The 17,091-nt window shown below is 40.8% G+C and overlaps 1 protein-coding gene across 6 annotated transcripts in view; it reads left to right on the top strand.

Annotated features, from left to right (window-relative positions):
* The window catches only part of MACROD2 (mono-ADP ribosylhydrolase 2), an 834,860-nt gene that overhangs the window by 743,826 nt on the left and 73,943 nt on the right, over positions 1-17,091 (top strand). For all 6 annotated transcript variants that reach the window (XM_048935508.1, XM_048935507.1, XM_048935504.1 and 3 more), the window contains 2 exons: positions 111-192; positions 13,980-14,015. In XM_048935508.1, coding sequence (XP_048791465.1) covers positions 111-192; positions 13,980-14,015 — 118 coding nt within the window. The remainder of the gene's footprint in view (positions 1-110; positions 193-13,979; positions 14,016-17,091) is intronic.

The following is a 17,091-nucleotide window of genomic DNA, read 5'->3' as shown; positions in this document are numbered from 1 at the left end:
CTATGATGTTTCCTTGCTTGCCTGAAGCATAAAGCAGTGTTGATATTGACTATTATTGCTGATGTTTATTGTTGCAATCATTTCACTGTGAATAATTTTGTTTCTTACAGGTGGATCGTATCATCTTCTGCGTCTTTTTGGAGGTTGACTACAAAATTTTCAAGAAGAAAATGGGCGAGATTTTCCCTATAGGTAGGTATGGGAATTTACTGCCATCTGACTGCAAAAAACGATGCAGGAAAAGGCAACAGTCGGCGTCCTTTCTGTTTTCACTGCCTAAGCCAAGTATTAAAATGTGAACTTTCTTTAGAGATCAGTTGCACAAAGAGGCTGTGATGCCGGAGAAACACAGGCGTTTAAAATCTGTGAACCGGTAAAACTGTTTTGTGATGCTGCTTTTGCAAAATCAAGGCCTGCTTTTCCATGCTCAGTACTATTAGTTTCTTCAGTCCTTACTGTAATCCGTATCTCCTCTTTAAGGCTGCTGTGTGGCACTGCTTCTCTTGAGCAGAGGAAGATGATTTGCACTAATGTATGTAGCTCCTACCGTACATGGCTTTTCCATGCACACTGTGTATACTTTACTCTTTCACTAATAGTGCTGGTAGGGTTTCTCTGCATCTTAAAAGGTACCACAGGGGTTAGAGCCCAACTGTGTCTGAATGGGAACTTTAAACCTGAGCTGTCCCTGTGCGAGAATGAATTGGAGAAAGATGGCTCTCACCGGAGCACTTGGGAAATGTTAGCCGTTCATCTTAGGCTTCACACAGGAGGTTACTTTCTAGAATGCAAGAAAACCTGGTAAATAGTAAATTTGTTCACACCCCTCCTTATATAACTGTGATTTATTTTTATCATACATCATTAGAAATCCGTGTTAGAGCAGTGGGTTTTTTAAATCAACCCTAACCCTCTCCCGTTTTATTCTGTTTTCTCTGCTATATGTGATAAGATCCAGATTTTAGTCTTTTTCTTTTATCACCCATTTCTGAAATGGCAGTCACTTAAATGCTCCCTGCACTGACTGACTGCCTGGTGGAATGGGCCTGTGAGTAATGGGAAGCAGAGCTTGGGTGTGTTGTGAGATTCTCAATTAATTTTACAGGGCCATGTTGTCATAGTAGCCACGGTGATTTTTTTTTCCTTTGACTTCTTTTTTTTTACTTTTACTGGTAATATGGATATTGTGATGTTTCTGCCTTATCTCACTAGAACTAACAACTTTGTAATCTCCAGTTTGCAGTGATCTCAAGCCTAGAGACATACTGAATAATTCAGGTAGCATAGAATGGTGTCTGTGTAGTAATATTTTGGGCTGGAGTGCAGTGAACATTCGTTCAGACTGCGTTCACATCTAGTCTGGATAGTGTATGATTTTTATCTTTTTTTTGGTCAATGTACACATTGGACAAGACAGCAGTGCCCTGTCTTCTGTTGCTGCCTCTGTCTCTGCCTTTCGGATTAAGGAAGAGTAAACTATTGTGGCAGTTTGTCAACGGATTACAGTATTGATGCTCACCTTCATCACCGAAGTCTTTGAAATTCCAGATGAAAGCCTGCTGTTGTTACTACGAATGTAAAGCCCACTTGGGTTTGAAAGCCCCAGAGAGAATGAGATGCTTCAGGTGCTGAAGCGTGACAAAACTAAAGGGGGAAAGAGGGTTAAAAGGGAGATCTACTTCTTTTTTTGTGTTGTCAAAATAGGGCATTGTTGAAGTGTTGAACAAAGAGGGTCTGTTGGGTTGGACATCACAGCGTGTAGACTTCTTATTGCCTTATGCTACATTGTGCAGGTGATTCGTTCTAGCATAGTTCTGTAATTTTAAAAGCATGTCTATTCTCATGCATGAAAAGCTTTAACTTTTTTTATTGTTTTTGGTTTTTTTTTAATCAAACTAAAACAGAGAACTTGTATATGACCATAGTAAAGCAGTGGTGATGGGAAACCTCTAATGTGCAGTAACATCCTGTAATTGGCAGGCGTGTGACTGTGAAAAAGGACCACACGATCTGATGCTCATGCAGATAGCTTTCTAGAGAGAAAATGCTTTACTTCTCAGCAGCCATAATTTGGTGTAGGTTTCTAAAAAAAACCTTAGGACCTATTCTCATAGGCTTTCAGCTGTAATTTTCTCACCATTAATGATTCTGAATACTGGTTTTGCTTCAATAGTGCAGGCTTCCGGAAGGACTTGAACATCTACTGGTTGTTAAGTTTGGAGCTTTAAAAGGCACCAAGCTGGCTTCTAAGATTTTTTCCCCTGAGTCAGTGAAGGATTTCCTGTGTTTAGGTCAGTAGTCAGCAATTTGGGAGATCTGATTTTAATCTCTTGTAACACCACGGATGTGTGGTGTGCTCTTACAGGAGTCACTTAGATGTGCAGGTTATGAGGAGAGCGGCAGAAAAGATGTGTACAAAAGAAATGACTTCGATAGCATCCCTGCAGAAAAGATCAGTATCTGGGCCTCTGTCTCAGAAGAGTGCCCTAATGATTGATGTTCAGCATCAGGCTTCCTTTGCCCTGCTGAAGTGGCACTTTTCTGCTGGGTACCATCACAACAGCGGTTAGGTTGAAGTTGGCCCCATCCTAAATTGTCTGTAGCTGAATGATGAGGACATTAGCTGTAGGTCTTAATGGTGATCATCAAAGGATTGTCAGGTGTACTGTTTCTTCCTTTTTTCTGGTCAATTGGTATCTGCATTTAAGCCTAATGTAAGCTCCAACAAGTTCTCCACAGACTCCCCTCCTGGGGATTATTGCATCTCTCTTCAAGACCGGCTTCTTCCACAAGGGATTCGGTGTGGTTCTGTGTCAAGGAATTAGCAACTGTCTGTACCTTTGGCAATGGAATCCTGGTATGTAGACTCTGGAAGGAACTGCCAAAACTGCTATGGCATTTTTTGTTTGTTTGTTTTTAAGTGATTCTATTAGTGTAATAAAACAGAAGTCTCTAAGGAAAGATTTGCCCTAAATTTAAATTGATAGCAAGCTATCTGAACATTCACAGGAAGGAATAATGCTGAGATATTACTTGAGGCTTGGAGAAAAAAACACTGAGACGTTTTTAAATGTGCATCTCACATTCAGAAACATTACAAAATATATCTACGTTAATAGATGTGGACAAAAATGCTTAGAAAGAAGAATATATTCATGGAGTTATATACATAAATAGTTATTACTTTAAACCTAGTGCATTAATAAATCCAAAAAGACATCCAAGTACTTAAGCTAGTCAAGTGATAATGAAATGAAGCTAGAGTTACACCTCAGTGCATTAGAGTAAGTGGAATATAGATACAGGGAAATTGTTCCATTAGTTGAACATATCATTAGACTTATTTTGTGAGAGGGATGCCAAAGAAATTAGTTGAGTAATAGTACTGATATTAAGACAACTGCCAAGAGCTTTGTCATTTGCAAACTTTAAATATATAGGGGAAGAAGCAGACTTCTAAGTAATTTCATATCTTAGAAGTGTAACATAGCTGTTCAGTAACGGACCAGTTGTCACAGCCTCAGCATTTCAGATCCAATCTTACTAAGCAATAGCCTGTACAGAGCCTGAGTCAAAGCCAACATGCTCTGAGGGTAATGCCATGTAAGCTTTAACTCAGACTCAGATCTCATCCCTATGATGGCCCAGGAAAGTATTATCGTAGAGGGAAAAGTGCCCTGATTCACCCAAAATTTAGAGTGGAATCTCTGAGGTTTTGCTGAGAAGTTCATGAATGTCCTGGTAGGAAAAGAGCAAGGATAGAAGACTTTTGTTGGACGACAAATCTTAAAATCAGTCACTGTTTTAGCACATGAGGTGAGACAAATGGTGATTTGTTTTTCTGTGGATCAGTTGTGTTCTCTCTCTTGGTGGAATGAAACAGCCCAGACATCCTCTCTTCAGCTGCATACTGACATTCTCTCTGGTTAATCTGAGATGATGTCTCGCTGCATATCCTTCAGGCAAATAAAATGCCCTTGCCTGTAATCCTGGCTCAGATGTGTACTTCTTACCTCACTGGATTCATTGCTACTGGTATTATGTGTGAGCTTTCCAGGAAAGCTGCTGATACTTGTATCATTTTTTCTCTTGGAATTCATTGTCTATTCTAACACAATTCTGCACAGAGCCTGGAATCCAGGCATTACTTTTATTGCTAAATATATATTTGTAAAACCTACCAGGAAACGGTATGAAAACGTTCCCCTTGAAAAGCTAGACTTGCTAACTTTTACCTTACAGTTACACGTGCTCCTTGGTTGCTATTCATGTGAGTAAAATTAAGCATATTTGTACACGCTTGCCAGCTGGAGGCAGAGACACCTTATTTTTCTCCTGTGTCCTGTGTGTAGCTAGCTATTTAGTATGTCAGATAGATAATCCTGTGGAGACCTTTGGCAAATGCTTATTTTTCATGGTGACTATTGTATATTATGAAAGGTTTGTCTTAAATTGCAATGTTTGTAGTACTTCTGAATCTACCACCTGTTATCAGTGGATTGGAAAGGGAAATCATTTTTTTTCTGAAAATGTTCTTTAGACAAAATAATGTCATAAAAGGTGCATACTATGAAGCTGCCCCGTTCCAGGTGATATTACTCTTACTAGTTTAAACAGAGTAACAGAATTACTTCACTAAAGCATCGCTAAAATTGCTAGAGAGGAGAGATTTGCACTTTTATTAGACCAATTGATAGATGGAAGATGCAAGCTTTTAGACTCTGTGTCCTTTCAGAGCTAATTGAAAGGATGCTGAGCCCAACAGCTTGTTCTTTTTTTTTTTTTTTTTTTTGTGAGCCACATCAGTTGGTGCTGAGAGAGAGAGAAATTGCTTCTTGAAAAGCTTTCTCTCCCTTCTATTCCAGGTTATGACATTTAGTGCATTTTCTGCTTTTACCCTGCATGCCAAAATGCTATCCACCCTGTCCAAAGCAATGCGGATGAGAACTACTGTTCTCTATTAATCCTCCTATTACTTTAGGAGGATGCAATGTGCAAATATCTTATAATTGCAGAGGAAATTTGTTGTTAAGAGATCTACCAGGCTTGGAATCAAATTGGAAACTGTCTAAATGCCTGAATGAAGGGCTTTGTATTAAAAAGGCAGATCCCTGCACTAATACGTGACTGAACTGTTAAGCAGAGTTTGTAATTGCTGTGCTGGTGTTGAGGAGCATCCCCTCTGCACTTAATATGGCAGAACCCACTGGGACTACGACAGGCCTCAGCGTGAGCAAAGGAATCATAAGTTAGCCTTTTGTAAGCAATTCTATATCAAATGGGTAATTCGTTTGATAAATTTTGCCTCTCTGTTTGCATTTGCAATGTTCACGAGCAGATTCATTGTGTTAATTTGTCACCTGAATGTATTCCACAAAATATTTTTCATAGGCTTTATTTTACTGCATGGATAGGTGCCAGCTGGCTTACTGGAAGTCCCTGATACCCTTTATTTGAGGTCTGGTCTGGGTAGGGGCTTGCATGTTAAGTCACCCAGCTATGGCTCATGTCTGGTTCAGGCCACCAGGACTTTGGGGCTACTGGGAGGCTCGGCTGAAGGAGCCTGCAGGCCTTTGGTCTTCACCTGCCTGTCGAGGGCATCCTGAGTGTGCTGCTGGGCTCAGCTGCTTTCCTAGTTTCTTGGCAGAGCTTTCGGGTCACTACATTCCCAGCACGTAAACACTGTGCCTCTTCACTGGTTTGAACCAGAGGGGCTGGAGATGGGGCATTCAGTGCTCCACCGGCACGGAAATCTGGGGGGAGTCCCGTGTTTGGATAGAGATGAGTGAAGCTTTTTCAGTGAGTGAGAAGGAATTGTGGTCTTGACAGAGCTGTGACAGACCGAAGAGGATTTCGCATGGATAGGAAGTGCTGACGCAGTGGCAAAGGTTTGAAATCCCGCCCCCCCCCCCCTCTGAACCCCTTTGAGCTTTGTATTGAGGGATGTCATCCTCCAATGTCTTGTACAGGACCCCTCCCTGGAGGACTTGAGTCTGAACTGCTGGGAGGAGGCACAGGCTTGCTGTTTCCAGTGGTGGTTGCCTTTCCCTCAGTAACACAGGCTCCTAAGGAAGCACAGCTGTCTGGGGGAGCTGGAGGAGCCTGCACACCACAATAGGATGATGGCTTTGCTCTATTTCTCTCTTAGAGCACCTGCGGATTCTGATCGAGTGCACTCCAACATAAATAGCTCGCTATAAAAATTGTTCTCAATCCAAAAGCTTCATATAGCCATAAGGCTTTGAATACCCATCCATTTCAAGATGTGTCTGAAACAACTTACCTCATAAAATCAAGCCAAGTAAAATCTGAAGGTGTTCACAGAACTGTGAAACTAATTTTTTCTATTGCTTTTTGTCTTAATTTGCCGTGGCAGTGACTATGCCAGTCCAACTGCATGTTGAGGTTGCTTCCTTTGCCCTTTCTGCCAGTATCTCTGCCCTTTAGATGGTCTGTAGGGGCAGGAGGGTGAACAGGAAGCCGCTCAGGGGCAACTTTGGAGACGGAGACCAGGAGAAGGGTCCCAGCTCCTTCTGACACGTCAGTAGGTCACCAGTGCCTTAGAAATGGTAGTGGGGAGTTCTGCTTCGGTCTGAATCATAACAAAGCTTCCTGGTGTGACCTCTTCTGAATTATTTCCTGGCAGTCTGCTGGCAGAGTTTAGTGTTTAGTTGTATTGCTCTAGTGTTTAGTTGTATCGCAAGTATTGGTCACCTCAGGCATGGGGCTTAAATCCTCTGATTGTACACTGTTAGACACAAGTTTGTGGTATTCTGCTGCATGTGAGCTGTAGAAAGAAAGTTGTCTGCTTGCCTCATTCTTGTTAGCAGCAACAGCACTGCTTGCATCAGGGTATGGACAGACAGTGGGTCTGTAATGTATTTCAGTGCTCTTTCAGGAGGTGAAGTTCTTTTTTTTTTTTTTTTTTTTTTTTTACTTTTTTTGCTCTGATAGTGTTTTCTGAATGTTTGCCTTTCCTTGTATAGCGAGACTGATGATAGAGCCTACAGTTGCACCAGAAGATAGGGGAAAATGGCTCTTTTGCATTCCAAATCCCTGAGCTCTTCAGCTCCTGGTGGATAAGGATTGCATTGAAACAGTGAAATGGCAGGTGATGAAGGTGCCCTTCGAGGCACAGGGGTTTTGCAGGGTTGCTGCATGTCTTAGCAGTGCGGGAGAGGATAGGGAAGATGATGAGTGGTGGTAATTATAAGGTGAGTCCGGAGCACTGTTTTGTCTCTTGCAACACAAGAAATGCCAGGAAATATTCCAGGAAATGATGAATCAGAATTTTTTATTTATTTATTTATTTTTTTAAAGGTAATTTTCTACCCAACACATAGCTAGGGAGTAGGAACACTTGTTGTGAGGTGCTGCAGACCCTGCAGGAATTAAATGTAGTTGAAAAGGAGATTAGCTCAACCAGCATAGGACTAGTACAGCAGTGGCTGTTAGTCACCATAACCTATAAGTGATATGCTCAGGAAGAAGCTGGTAGTGGGAGGGAAATTTTTGCTGTTCTATTCAGTCCTTTGCACATGGATGCCTGGCAGAAGGAGGTGAACAAGCATAAGCCGTTCCTGTGTAATATCTTCCGGATATGTAATTTTTGAACAGGCACCTTTTCTTCCTGCTGCCTTGCATAGTCTTTTAGATTCCATGTAAAACAGTGCAAATGCATTTCACGTCATGCTCGAAAATATGCCATCTTCTCCGGACACTGATGCTGAGTCATTTCATGTGCTTGAGTGCTTCTAATTGCAAAGGATGCCGTTAAATTTGTGTTTGTCTCATTTGATTGCCTCTGTCTTAGGTTACTGATGAGATTTTGTTAGAAGCTTGTATTTGCATGTGGTGACACATTTCTAAAACATAACATTTTGTGTGTGAATGCTACACTAGCGTATTTATGGGTGAGAAATCCACTTGAACATTCTGGTAAACAAAACTCAGTTGTTTTCAGTATTTTAAGGCATCGAAGAAATAAGGAAGTTTAGAAATAGGTTCTTTTTTGAAAAACAGATGAGTGTTTTTGCAAAGAGTGTAAGGTAGAAGCATCTGGGAAATAGAAATTCAAATCTGATCCTGGCTGTGAGCTCTACTTCCTGCGCTGCAGCTCTGCTGTCCAGTTCACCCACAGTGGGAACAGCAGCCGCTGTGTTGCCTTTGTAGGCACCTGAGGCTCATATGGGTATATGCATTTTACTGCAGATTGAGTGATATGATGCATAAAAGACATCTTTGTGGTAAAAAAACAACAACAAAAAAAGTGTAACTTCTTAAGAGGCTGGTACTATGGATTTCTATTTGATATGGCTTCAAAAGCTACAAGCATTTTACATGCAGTGAGGCTCTGGTGTTGTGGGACTGGTGTAACCAAGCAACATGGGAGGAAAAACCGCACCGATGCTGCAGTAAGGCTGGGATGTGCGGTGTGTCAATGGGAAGTTCTGCATAATCACAACAGAGTAAACAAAATTTCATCAAACTTGCTTAGCGTCAGCTGGGAGTTTATATAGTACCTATTGTTCTGCAAGGAGGATTACAGGGTACAAATGCTCAGAAGCTCCACTTCTCCTTCCAAAGCAGAAGGATGTGCTGCTTTTGTTGAGGTTTTTTTTTTTTCTTCTGAGAATATTTTTTACAAGTAGATGTGATAAGAATCAGGCCTTGTCTTGCCTGATCTCATCAGGCAGAGGTTTCCAAATCTGCTTTTGCTCAAAGAAAACATTCCCCTTTTCTGTGCTGTTGGTCAGTCGGTTGCATCAACTCTGTGGAGAGCAGTATTCCATGGCTCAGAGCAGCCAAAAGAGCTCATGAGCTCCTACATTACTGTGAGCCCTCTGTGTACATACAGGCTTTGTCAAGCCCTGGGGTGTTCTTGTGTGCCTTACTACACTACCAATCTTCTTTTCTGAGATGGAGTCTGTGCGCTATTATGAAGCTCCTGTCAGGTAGCAGCAGTGGTCCTATGCTATCCAAAAGAAGTGATTTTTTTTTTCCCCACTTAAAATAGATAATAGATACAGCATTAGAAAGCTTGTCAAGCTGTTAATATAATTGTGCAGATAGGTGGGTGAAGCTTTGGAACAAAGTTTCAGAAAAACAAATGTGGTAAAGAGGAATAGGGACAGTGAGTACTCGGTCTTTTCCACTGCAGGAAATCCAATATTATCATGGTTTAGGCAGTTTGCAGAGGGCTGGTAGCCTGGTTCATGCTGCCACCCACTGCAAGATTTGACAGAAGAAGCTTTTCATTTGAGTAAGCAGACACTGCCCTAAAATGGGATCCATTGTCTTGAAGCCTTAGTGCAGCACATCCTCTGTTCTTCTAGCGGGAGCTGTACGGTCAGATCATCAAGTCCCTGCTAGGCAAATGCTTGAAGGCTGGAACCCTGCTTTTGCACGACAAAAAATCTCAATGGGATAGCTGCAGCTCTCACTGCTGAAAGGTTTCATGCATTTTTTTATAGGTTTGTTTTTTTTTTTTTTTTTTGAGGCATGAGCATTAAAATCTCCATTTTGTTCCTTCAGCCTCTTGTATTGCTGTGCCCATCCCATTGCTCTGCTTGCCATGGTGCATTTATGCAGGCTACAGAAGGTAGAGGTCTGGTCCCATTGTGCTCTCCCAGCCCTTTTCACAGTTGTCTTCAGCCTGTGCAGCCACACTTGCATGACAGAGACAGCTGAGACACGTGGGTAAGGACTGAGATCAGGGAACAGCAGAAAGTGCTGATAAGATGAACAAATGCTAAAGGATGAGATGAAGAGTGAGGAAAGGGAGAAGTCAGGAAGAAGCCATCAGCATGCAGCACTGCTGGGGAGCACCGGGAGCCTGAAATGCAGGCCCTGAGTACAGATTAAACAGCTGCCTCAAGCAGCTTGGAGCTGGCTCTACTGTAAGAGCTCCATGAGGCATGCATAGTTAGAAATTAAAGGTGTTTGCATAGCGTTGACTCTCCCCATGCAAACGTGATGAACAATGCAAATAGAAGCGTGAGCAACAAGGAAGAAGTAGTTTAATGGCTTTGGGGATTAGCAGTGGTATTTAGAGCCTTTCACCTCTTTGTTCCTAACATAAATCTAAACACAGATTGATGATTTTAGCCATCTGGCTTGCACTTGCTTGTATGCAGTGTCTAGTGAGACAGAGAAGGAACCTGACCAGCAAGGCAAAGGAAAAATACGTCTATGACAGAAGGCGGCATCTCTTTCTCCTGTGCCAGTAGGAGCTGGTACGGTGCAATCATTCTGTCTCACCAAGTTCAGCAGGTAACAAGGGAGAGGGGAATGAAGAGGTAACTGACATCTCTTGATACATGAATATACCACGAAGCCTGTAATTTATACAAATGTATACGTACCAAGCAAATTGCACTCAAATGCAAAGCTCTCTGATCTTTTGAGATATAGTTAACCCATGTAATGTGAGAGTTAGAGGGCCAGTTTCCATCACAGGTTGATTCTGAATTGTAAATTATTTTAACTGACTGGAAACTGTTCTCCCATATATCACCTACCTAATACCTTGATTGTATGAACCATAGCTGAACTAGTAGCTGGAAAACTTTGTGCCTTCAAATGTATGAAATGTTTTGGATTAGATGTCTTCCTTGTCTCCCAAGCCTTCTAAATACTGATTTGAGTTTTCTTGGTGATGGGTTGACTCATGCAGAGAGTCAGTGCCAGTTTTCCTCTTGCTTCAGGAAGAGATCTTGAAAGATTTGTCTTTTTTTTTTTTTCCCAGAAAAATCTTCTTGGTAGAGTTCCCCAAAATATAGGGTTTTAATTGGCAAATGCATGTGAAAGGCCACTGCTGTGCTCTGCCAAACATAAGAGTAACCAAGAACGACCACATGCATGCAAGACCAAGTGCAACAATCCCAGGCAATATGTGAGGCAGAGTGGCTGGAAGACTGTGTAGAGGAAATAGATCTGGGAGTATTGATTGATGCTCAGAAGGCCAGTGGCATCCTGGCTTGTATCAGAAATAGTTACCAGCATGAGCAAGAAAGTGATCATCCTCCTGTAGTCAGCACTTGTGAGGCTGCACCTTGAGTACTGTGTTCAGTTTTGGGCCCCTCACTGCAAGAAAGGCACTGAGGGCCTGGAGCGTGTTCAGAATAGGGCAGCAGAGCTGTGAGGGGTCTGGAGCACAAGTGTGATGGGGAGCAGCTGAGGGAACTGGGGGTGGTCAGTCTGGAGAAGAGGAAGCTGAGGAGAGACCTCATTGTTCTCTACAATGGCCTGAAGGGAAGTGAGGGAGGTGAGGGTTGGCATCTTTATCCTATGCAACTAGAAGTAAGATGAGAGGAAGTGGCCTTGAGTTTCTCCAGGAGAAATTCAGTTTGGATGTTAGGAAATAATTTTCCCCCAGAGTGGTCGTGTGCTGGAATGGACTGCCCATGGAGATGGGGAACTCACTTGTCCCTACAGATGTACAATAAATGTTTAGATGTTGTAGTGAGGGATGTGGTTTAGTGGGAAATATTGGTGACAGGTGGACAGTTGGACTGAAGAATCTTAGAGGTCTTTTCGAACCCTGATGAATCTGTGCACACACTGCAGCATGTTTTCCTATTCAGTTAACTCTTTTAAGAGTAAGAGTTGCAGCAAGCTCACATCTGGGCTTTCAAATGTGAGCTTGGGCAAGAAACTTGGCCACGTTTCTTCCAGGCAATGATTACTGGCATCAGAGACTGACTCTTGGGCTCTTCTGTGATTTTACTCAATTTTGTTTGGGACTGATAGACTGGTTTGCTTTGGTTTAATATATGCATCACCCTAGAAAGCTTATTCTACAAGGGGTAAAAATATGCATAGGGAGCAAGGAAAATAAACCTTAATATTACAGATCTAATTTATAGCAATCTTGGCACTCATTTGGTCCTATGTTCATATTTATAATAGCTCTGGTATTAAAAAAAAAAAAACAACAAAACAAAACCAAAAAACTTTTATGTGCTTTCATTTCTTTAAAACCCAGTAACTGCCTGTAATAACATACTATTGGGAGAAAAGCAAAAGATTTTTGGATTAAGCTTCCTAAAATAATGTTTTTCACCCAAAATAATTGGTTTTGGCATAGAGTTCTGACAGCTAAATGTGGTGTTTATCACTTTAGCTAGCCACACCAAGGTCAGTGAAAGAGATCGCTTTATATATGACAGAGAAGCACTTCCACCAGATGCATTAGTATTGTAAGAATAAGAATTATAGACACATGAAGTGACTGGGGAGTGCTGTGTGCCAAAAGGAAACTCAGATTCAGATACAGGTTGGAGTAGAATTTTCAAAGGCACCACAATGACCTGGAGGTCATGGGCTCCTGCCCGTGTTGCGACACCTCCCATTTTTGGAAGTGATGTAAAGACTGCATTGCATTTCAGCAAGATTTAGGTTCCTTTTCCCAGAGAGAAAAAAAGAAAAAAAACACCCAAAAACCAGCACTTAGTTCACAATTAGTTCACAAAATCAGTCTTTGACTCTTCATAATTATATTGCATAATGATTACTACTTAATAACGCCAAATTTCTTGTCTGTGTCCATTATCACCAACTTAGAATCTATTTCTGTTGCTCTGGGAATTTCATATTCCAAGTCACTTAGAGAACTATAATTCAGACCTTCAACAGAAGAACGGGTGATATATGTGTGTTGGGATGTTATATTACACTGATTTAGTGTCGTGTCTTAGATTAATTTGAAATTTTATCCTGCTGGCTTCATTATAAACATTTCCATGGGAAGAATATGTTATTGGAAATGGATTAATGAATAAGCTTTGTATTAACTAAATGCTTTCTGAGTGGTTTGTTGAAAAACGTCAGGACTGTTTCAGAATCCTGGCTCTATTCGAGTGAATGGCAGGATTCCCATTGGCTTCCTTCAACAAAGCTTCTCTCTTCTTGATCGCAAAGACTACTTGTCAGAGCTCCTTACAGTTTCTGTGTACAGATAGGGGTCAGTGTGCCTTTTCGAACTCCAAAGCAATTGTTTTTAGAGTCAGGAGGAAGGAGGTAAAGTATGTGGTGACTTTGTTCAGTCCCAGTCCTTTGTGCCAGTTCGAAGTGTGCTCAAGAAAAATGCAACTTGTTGTCCTTTAGTGTCTTCTGGAAGTCCTGCCGTGCATGCAGAGCAGGTGTGACTGCAATGGAAGGCGGTGAGGGATGGATATAGATCCATCTAGCGTAGATTTACAAGCCCCCATGAAAAGTTTCATGCTCATGATTTTATTTTATTTTTTATGTTTTGATTTAAGCAGAACTGCCAGTGCAGGCCTCTGTTATTTACTAATTGTTCTGTACTTAAAATGTTTCAAGCTCCAAATTTTGATGAAAGCAGGTCTTCAGTCCTCATGGCATGCGTTACAGTATTTGAATCTCAGTGGAGCTTGTGGTGTAAAGATCCAATTCTGTAAATTAGGACCTAAATAATACTGCTAATTTCCATTGCCATTGATCATAGTACTGCAGAACTCCTTGGGGTTCAAATGGCGTAATAACACGTACATGCAGACCTTTGAAAGATGCTATGCTTTAGGCAGAAATTGTAGGCTTGCAGAATTTGCACTTGCCCAAATCAGTTTCAGAGGGTATAAATACAGTCCACAGACTAAGGAGCTTAGTTGAGAAACCTCTGCAGTCACTGGACTGTCCATTAGATTATTAAGGCTCTGGAATGTTGTTTTACTTAGATATTAACTAAGGCAAATCTTTTTTATTCACTCCCACTGCTCTTCCCCAAAAAGGTCTCATGGTATGAAACTGCTTCGTTACCAAAATGTAACTTTTTGAAAAAGGAACTTTCTTCATAGCATCAAAAGCTTTTTTTTTTTTTTTTTTTTTTTCCATCTACCTCCAGGTCTCCCTACAAAATGTTAAATGGGAGAAGGGAAGCTAAGATAGGTACAGTTTGAATAATGGAATACTTTATTTTGGATGTTTCCTGATTTTTATTTTTATTTTTTTTTTAACAGATGACAATGAAGAGACTGAAATAAGTGAAGAGACAGGTGAGTACATGATATTTTATGCTAAAACGTTTAATTTTGAGAAGGATGAAACAAACTGGAAGGGTTCTTAAAACAAATAGTGTTGGTTGTGATATGCAGTGCCAATCATTTGTTGCTAATGTTGCAATAATCATCTTTAGTTTTTAACAACATAGGGAAAATGATTCCTGATAATATATAATGTTTATTAAGAATGGCTGAAACTAACTTTTTAGTATCATCTTTTGTGAGCTTTTTTTGTTAGTATTTTGTTTGAACATGAATGGGAAATAATTAGAATTCTACAGTCTGTTCGTAAAAAGGTGTGGATACAGCAATTCTTGAGTCGTTTGCAATTGTGATTAGTAGCTGTGATTTGTTTGCAATGACAACAGTGGCAAAACTCTCCAGCAAACTCTGGAATAAAGGGAATGTGATTGGACGATATTTCAAAGAATTCATTTCCATGGAGTCCACTAATTGACTATTGGAGTACTCATCTTGCTACCACTTGCCAGTTACACATCATCCAATTTTCAGCTCATCTAATGGTGCAGTTGTTCAGCCAACGCTTTTTAGCATCTCAGAATGCTGCAGTATGTAGTACAAAAAGCTGTACGAAAGTGTATTGTATACACTGTTCTCCCCCTGTTCCAACAGGACGTGCTACGTGTTTTTTCCATGGACTGAAGTCAGAATGACTGCCTATATTTCCCTTCATCCTTTTCCATGTCTCTCTTGTAGTGCTAGCCTTTTACCAGCAGTCAGGGACTTTTTTTCTTAATAGATGATAAAAATGCAGTGCTAAAATCACATCGACCAGCTCTTCCAGCACATTCCAGTGTATCGCATTTCACCTAATTAGCACTCCTAGTTCCTCGAAGCTATTGTTAGCCTACTGCCTTTCTGCTGCTCCTATTCTTCTTAAACTCCACTTGTATGTACGGGACCTCGGAACGGGCTTTGCTCATAAGATGAGCACCTCTAACTTTCATTTTGTCTATTACTAGGTTGCCTCTTCCATTCACTGGCTGAGAAATACTTTGAGCTAGCTTTTGCTCGTGACGTGTTTGTCAGATCCCTTCATGTTATTCCCTATGTTCCTACCTAGTTTTAACTGCTACTGGTATGCAAATTCAGCCTTCCTGATTCCATCCCTGGCTACTTTTCTACACTCCTTTTGTTGCATGTCACTCACGATGACTTTGTGTTGTAATTCCTTGACCTAGATCTTAGAACATGCCGGGTGGGAAAGAACCCACCAAAGATTACTCAGTCCAACTCCTGGCTCCACACAGAACCACTCAAACTTCAAACCTGAGAGCGCTGTCCAAATGATTCTTATGCAAGTGAGCCTTCTGCTGACATCCCATCTTTCAGCACAAGTTGGGTTGTTCCTGACTCATCAATTCCTGGAAATCCTTCTTTGTGCCATCTTCTCGGGCCATTCCGTCTAGTGAGCAGAAAGGTCCTTACTCTGCTCCTTTTCTTCCCAGCCTTCCCCTGGAATCAGTCACCTGATGTTTCTCAAAGCCTGACTTTTCGTCTCTGGCCATGTTTGTTACTGATTCTCCCATGTTTAAGAGTAGTAAATCAAGCGGGGTACCATCTGTGACAGTGCATGGATGTGTACTACCTCATAGGTCTCTGTGACCCTGATCCCATCATAGCCCAGTGAATATGATGTGTTGGAATTTCCAGTTATTTGCTTTGGGAAAGGATATGAGATCAGGAAGGAGAGCCACTTGGAAAAAGGCAGAGATATGCCAGCCAGAAAACAGAGGTAAAAGCTCTTGAAGCACTGTGTTGGCCGCTTAAACTGGCAAGATTGTCTTGAAGACAAATGGATTATGATGATTTATGCAACAAGTTAATTAGCTTAGAAATTATAAATTCTTTAATAACAGCGGATATGCATAAATGTGCAAACATGGATATACACAGATAGTTATGTGTTACTGTGATGGATTAACACATTCTTTTATGACTTTCTGGACTGTTGGTTTTATTACATATAATTGTAATTACTTTTTGGTGTCAAGATTACTGGATAGGAACTTTCAGAGATTTTAATACAATTAGTGTGATTAATATAGTTGTACATATATACATAAAAGAAGGAAAATGAAGACTGTCCTTATACAACAAACATTTGCCGAAGTTGAATTTTCAGTATTCATCTAACATTTCCAATTTCATTTTTTACAGTAATCATGGCATGTATGTTTTTATAAGTCAATTATTTTGCATTTTTTCTCTTGTTGCTTTCATGGAGATTATGCAAATTACATCATTGGGGTTTTTTTTTAAGCATTTAAAATTACAATTAAAAGGAAGTATATTTCCACTCAATAGCCATTCTTTTCTTTTTTGCAGAATAAATAAATAAATCTTTTTTTATCCTTCATGAATTTAGGTGAAGCTGCATAGCTGCTGTGGGAAATAATCGTTTGAAGAAGATATTTCCCTACATACCCTCTTCCTTGTGCATGTAAGATAGATGAGATCATAGCTGATCTCACAGGCTTGTTTATAGGGTACGATGAACATCAACAACATGTACTTAGTTATTCTGTTCTGATTTCAAGATATTTTGGGAATCAGCACACTGACAGCCATGAGTCAGTACCTACAGTGACCAAACACAAATGTATTTACTATAGCTAATCCAGAAGTGGTTGGGAGTTCTGTCGTTTTGACCTCCTTGTGTACGGTTGTGGTTTAACCTAACAGGCAGCTGAACACCACTCAGCCTTTTGCTCACTCGTATCTCTCAGTGGGATGGAGGAGAGAATCTGAGAAAAAAAAAAAAAAAGGTGGTAGAACTCATAGATTGAGAGAAAAACAACTTACTAAAAAAGGAAGAGTGAAATAACAGTAATGATAATTTAAAATATGTGTATGACTTTACAAAACAAATGGTGCACAAAACAATTTCTCACCACCCACTGATGCCCAGCCAGTTCCTGAATAGCAACAGCCCCCTTGGCCAACTTCCCTCAGTTTTTGAGTTTTTTATATGATGCCATATGGTATGGAATATCCCTTTGGCCCGGTTGGATAGGCTAGTTCTGTACTCTCTCAGTTCCTTGTGCCC

This window comes from Lagopus muta, chromosome 2 (assembly GCF_023343835.1).
Source record: "Lagopus muta isolate bLagMut1 chromosome 2, bLagMut1 primary, whole genome shotgun sequence".
NCBI classification, from domain to species: domain Eukaryota; kingdom Metazoa; phylum Chordata; class Aves; order Galliformes; family Phasianidae; genus Lagopus; species Lagopus muta.
Note: the sequence above shows the minus strand (reverse complement) of the source record. Positions and strands in the feature narration are given on the sequence as shown.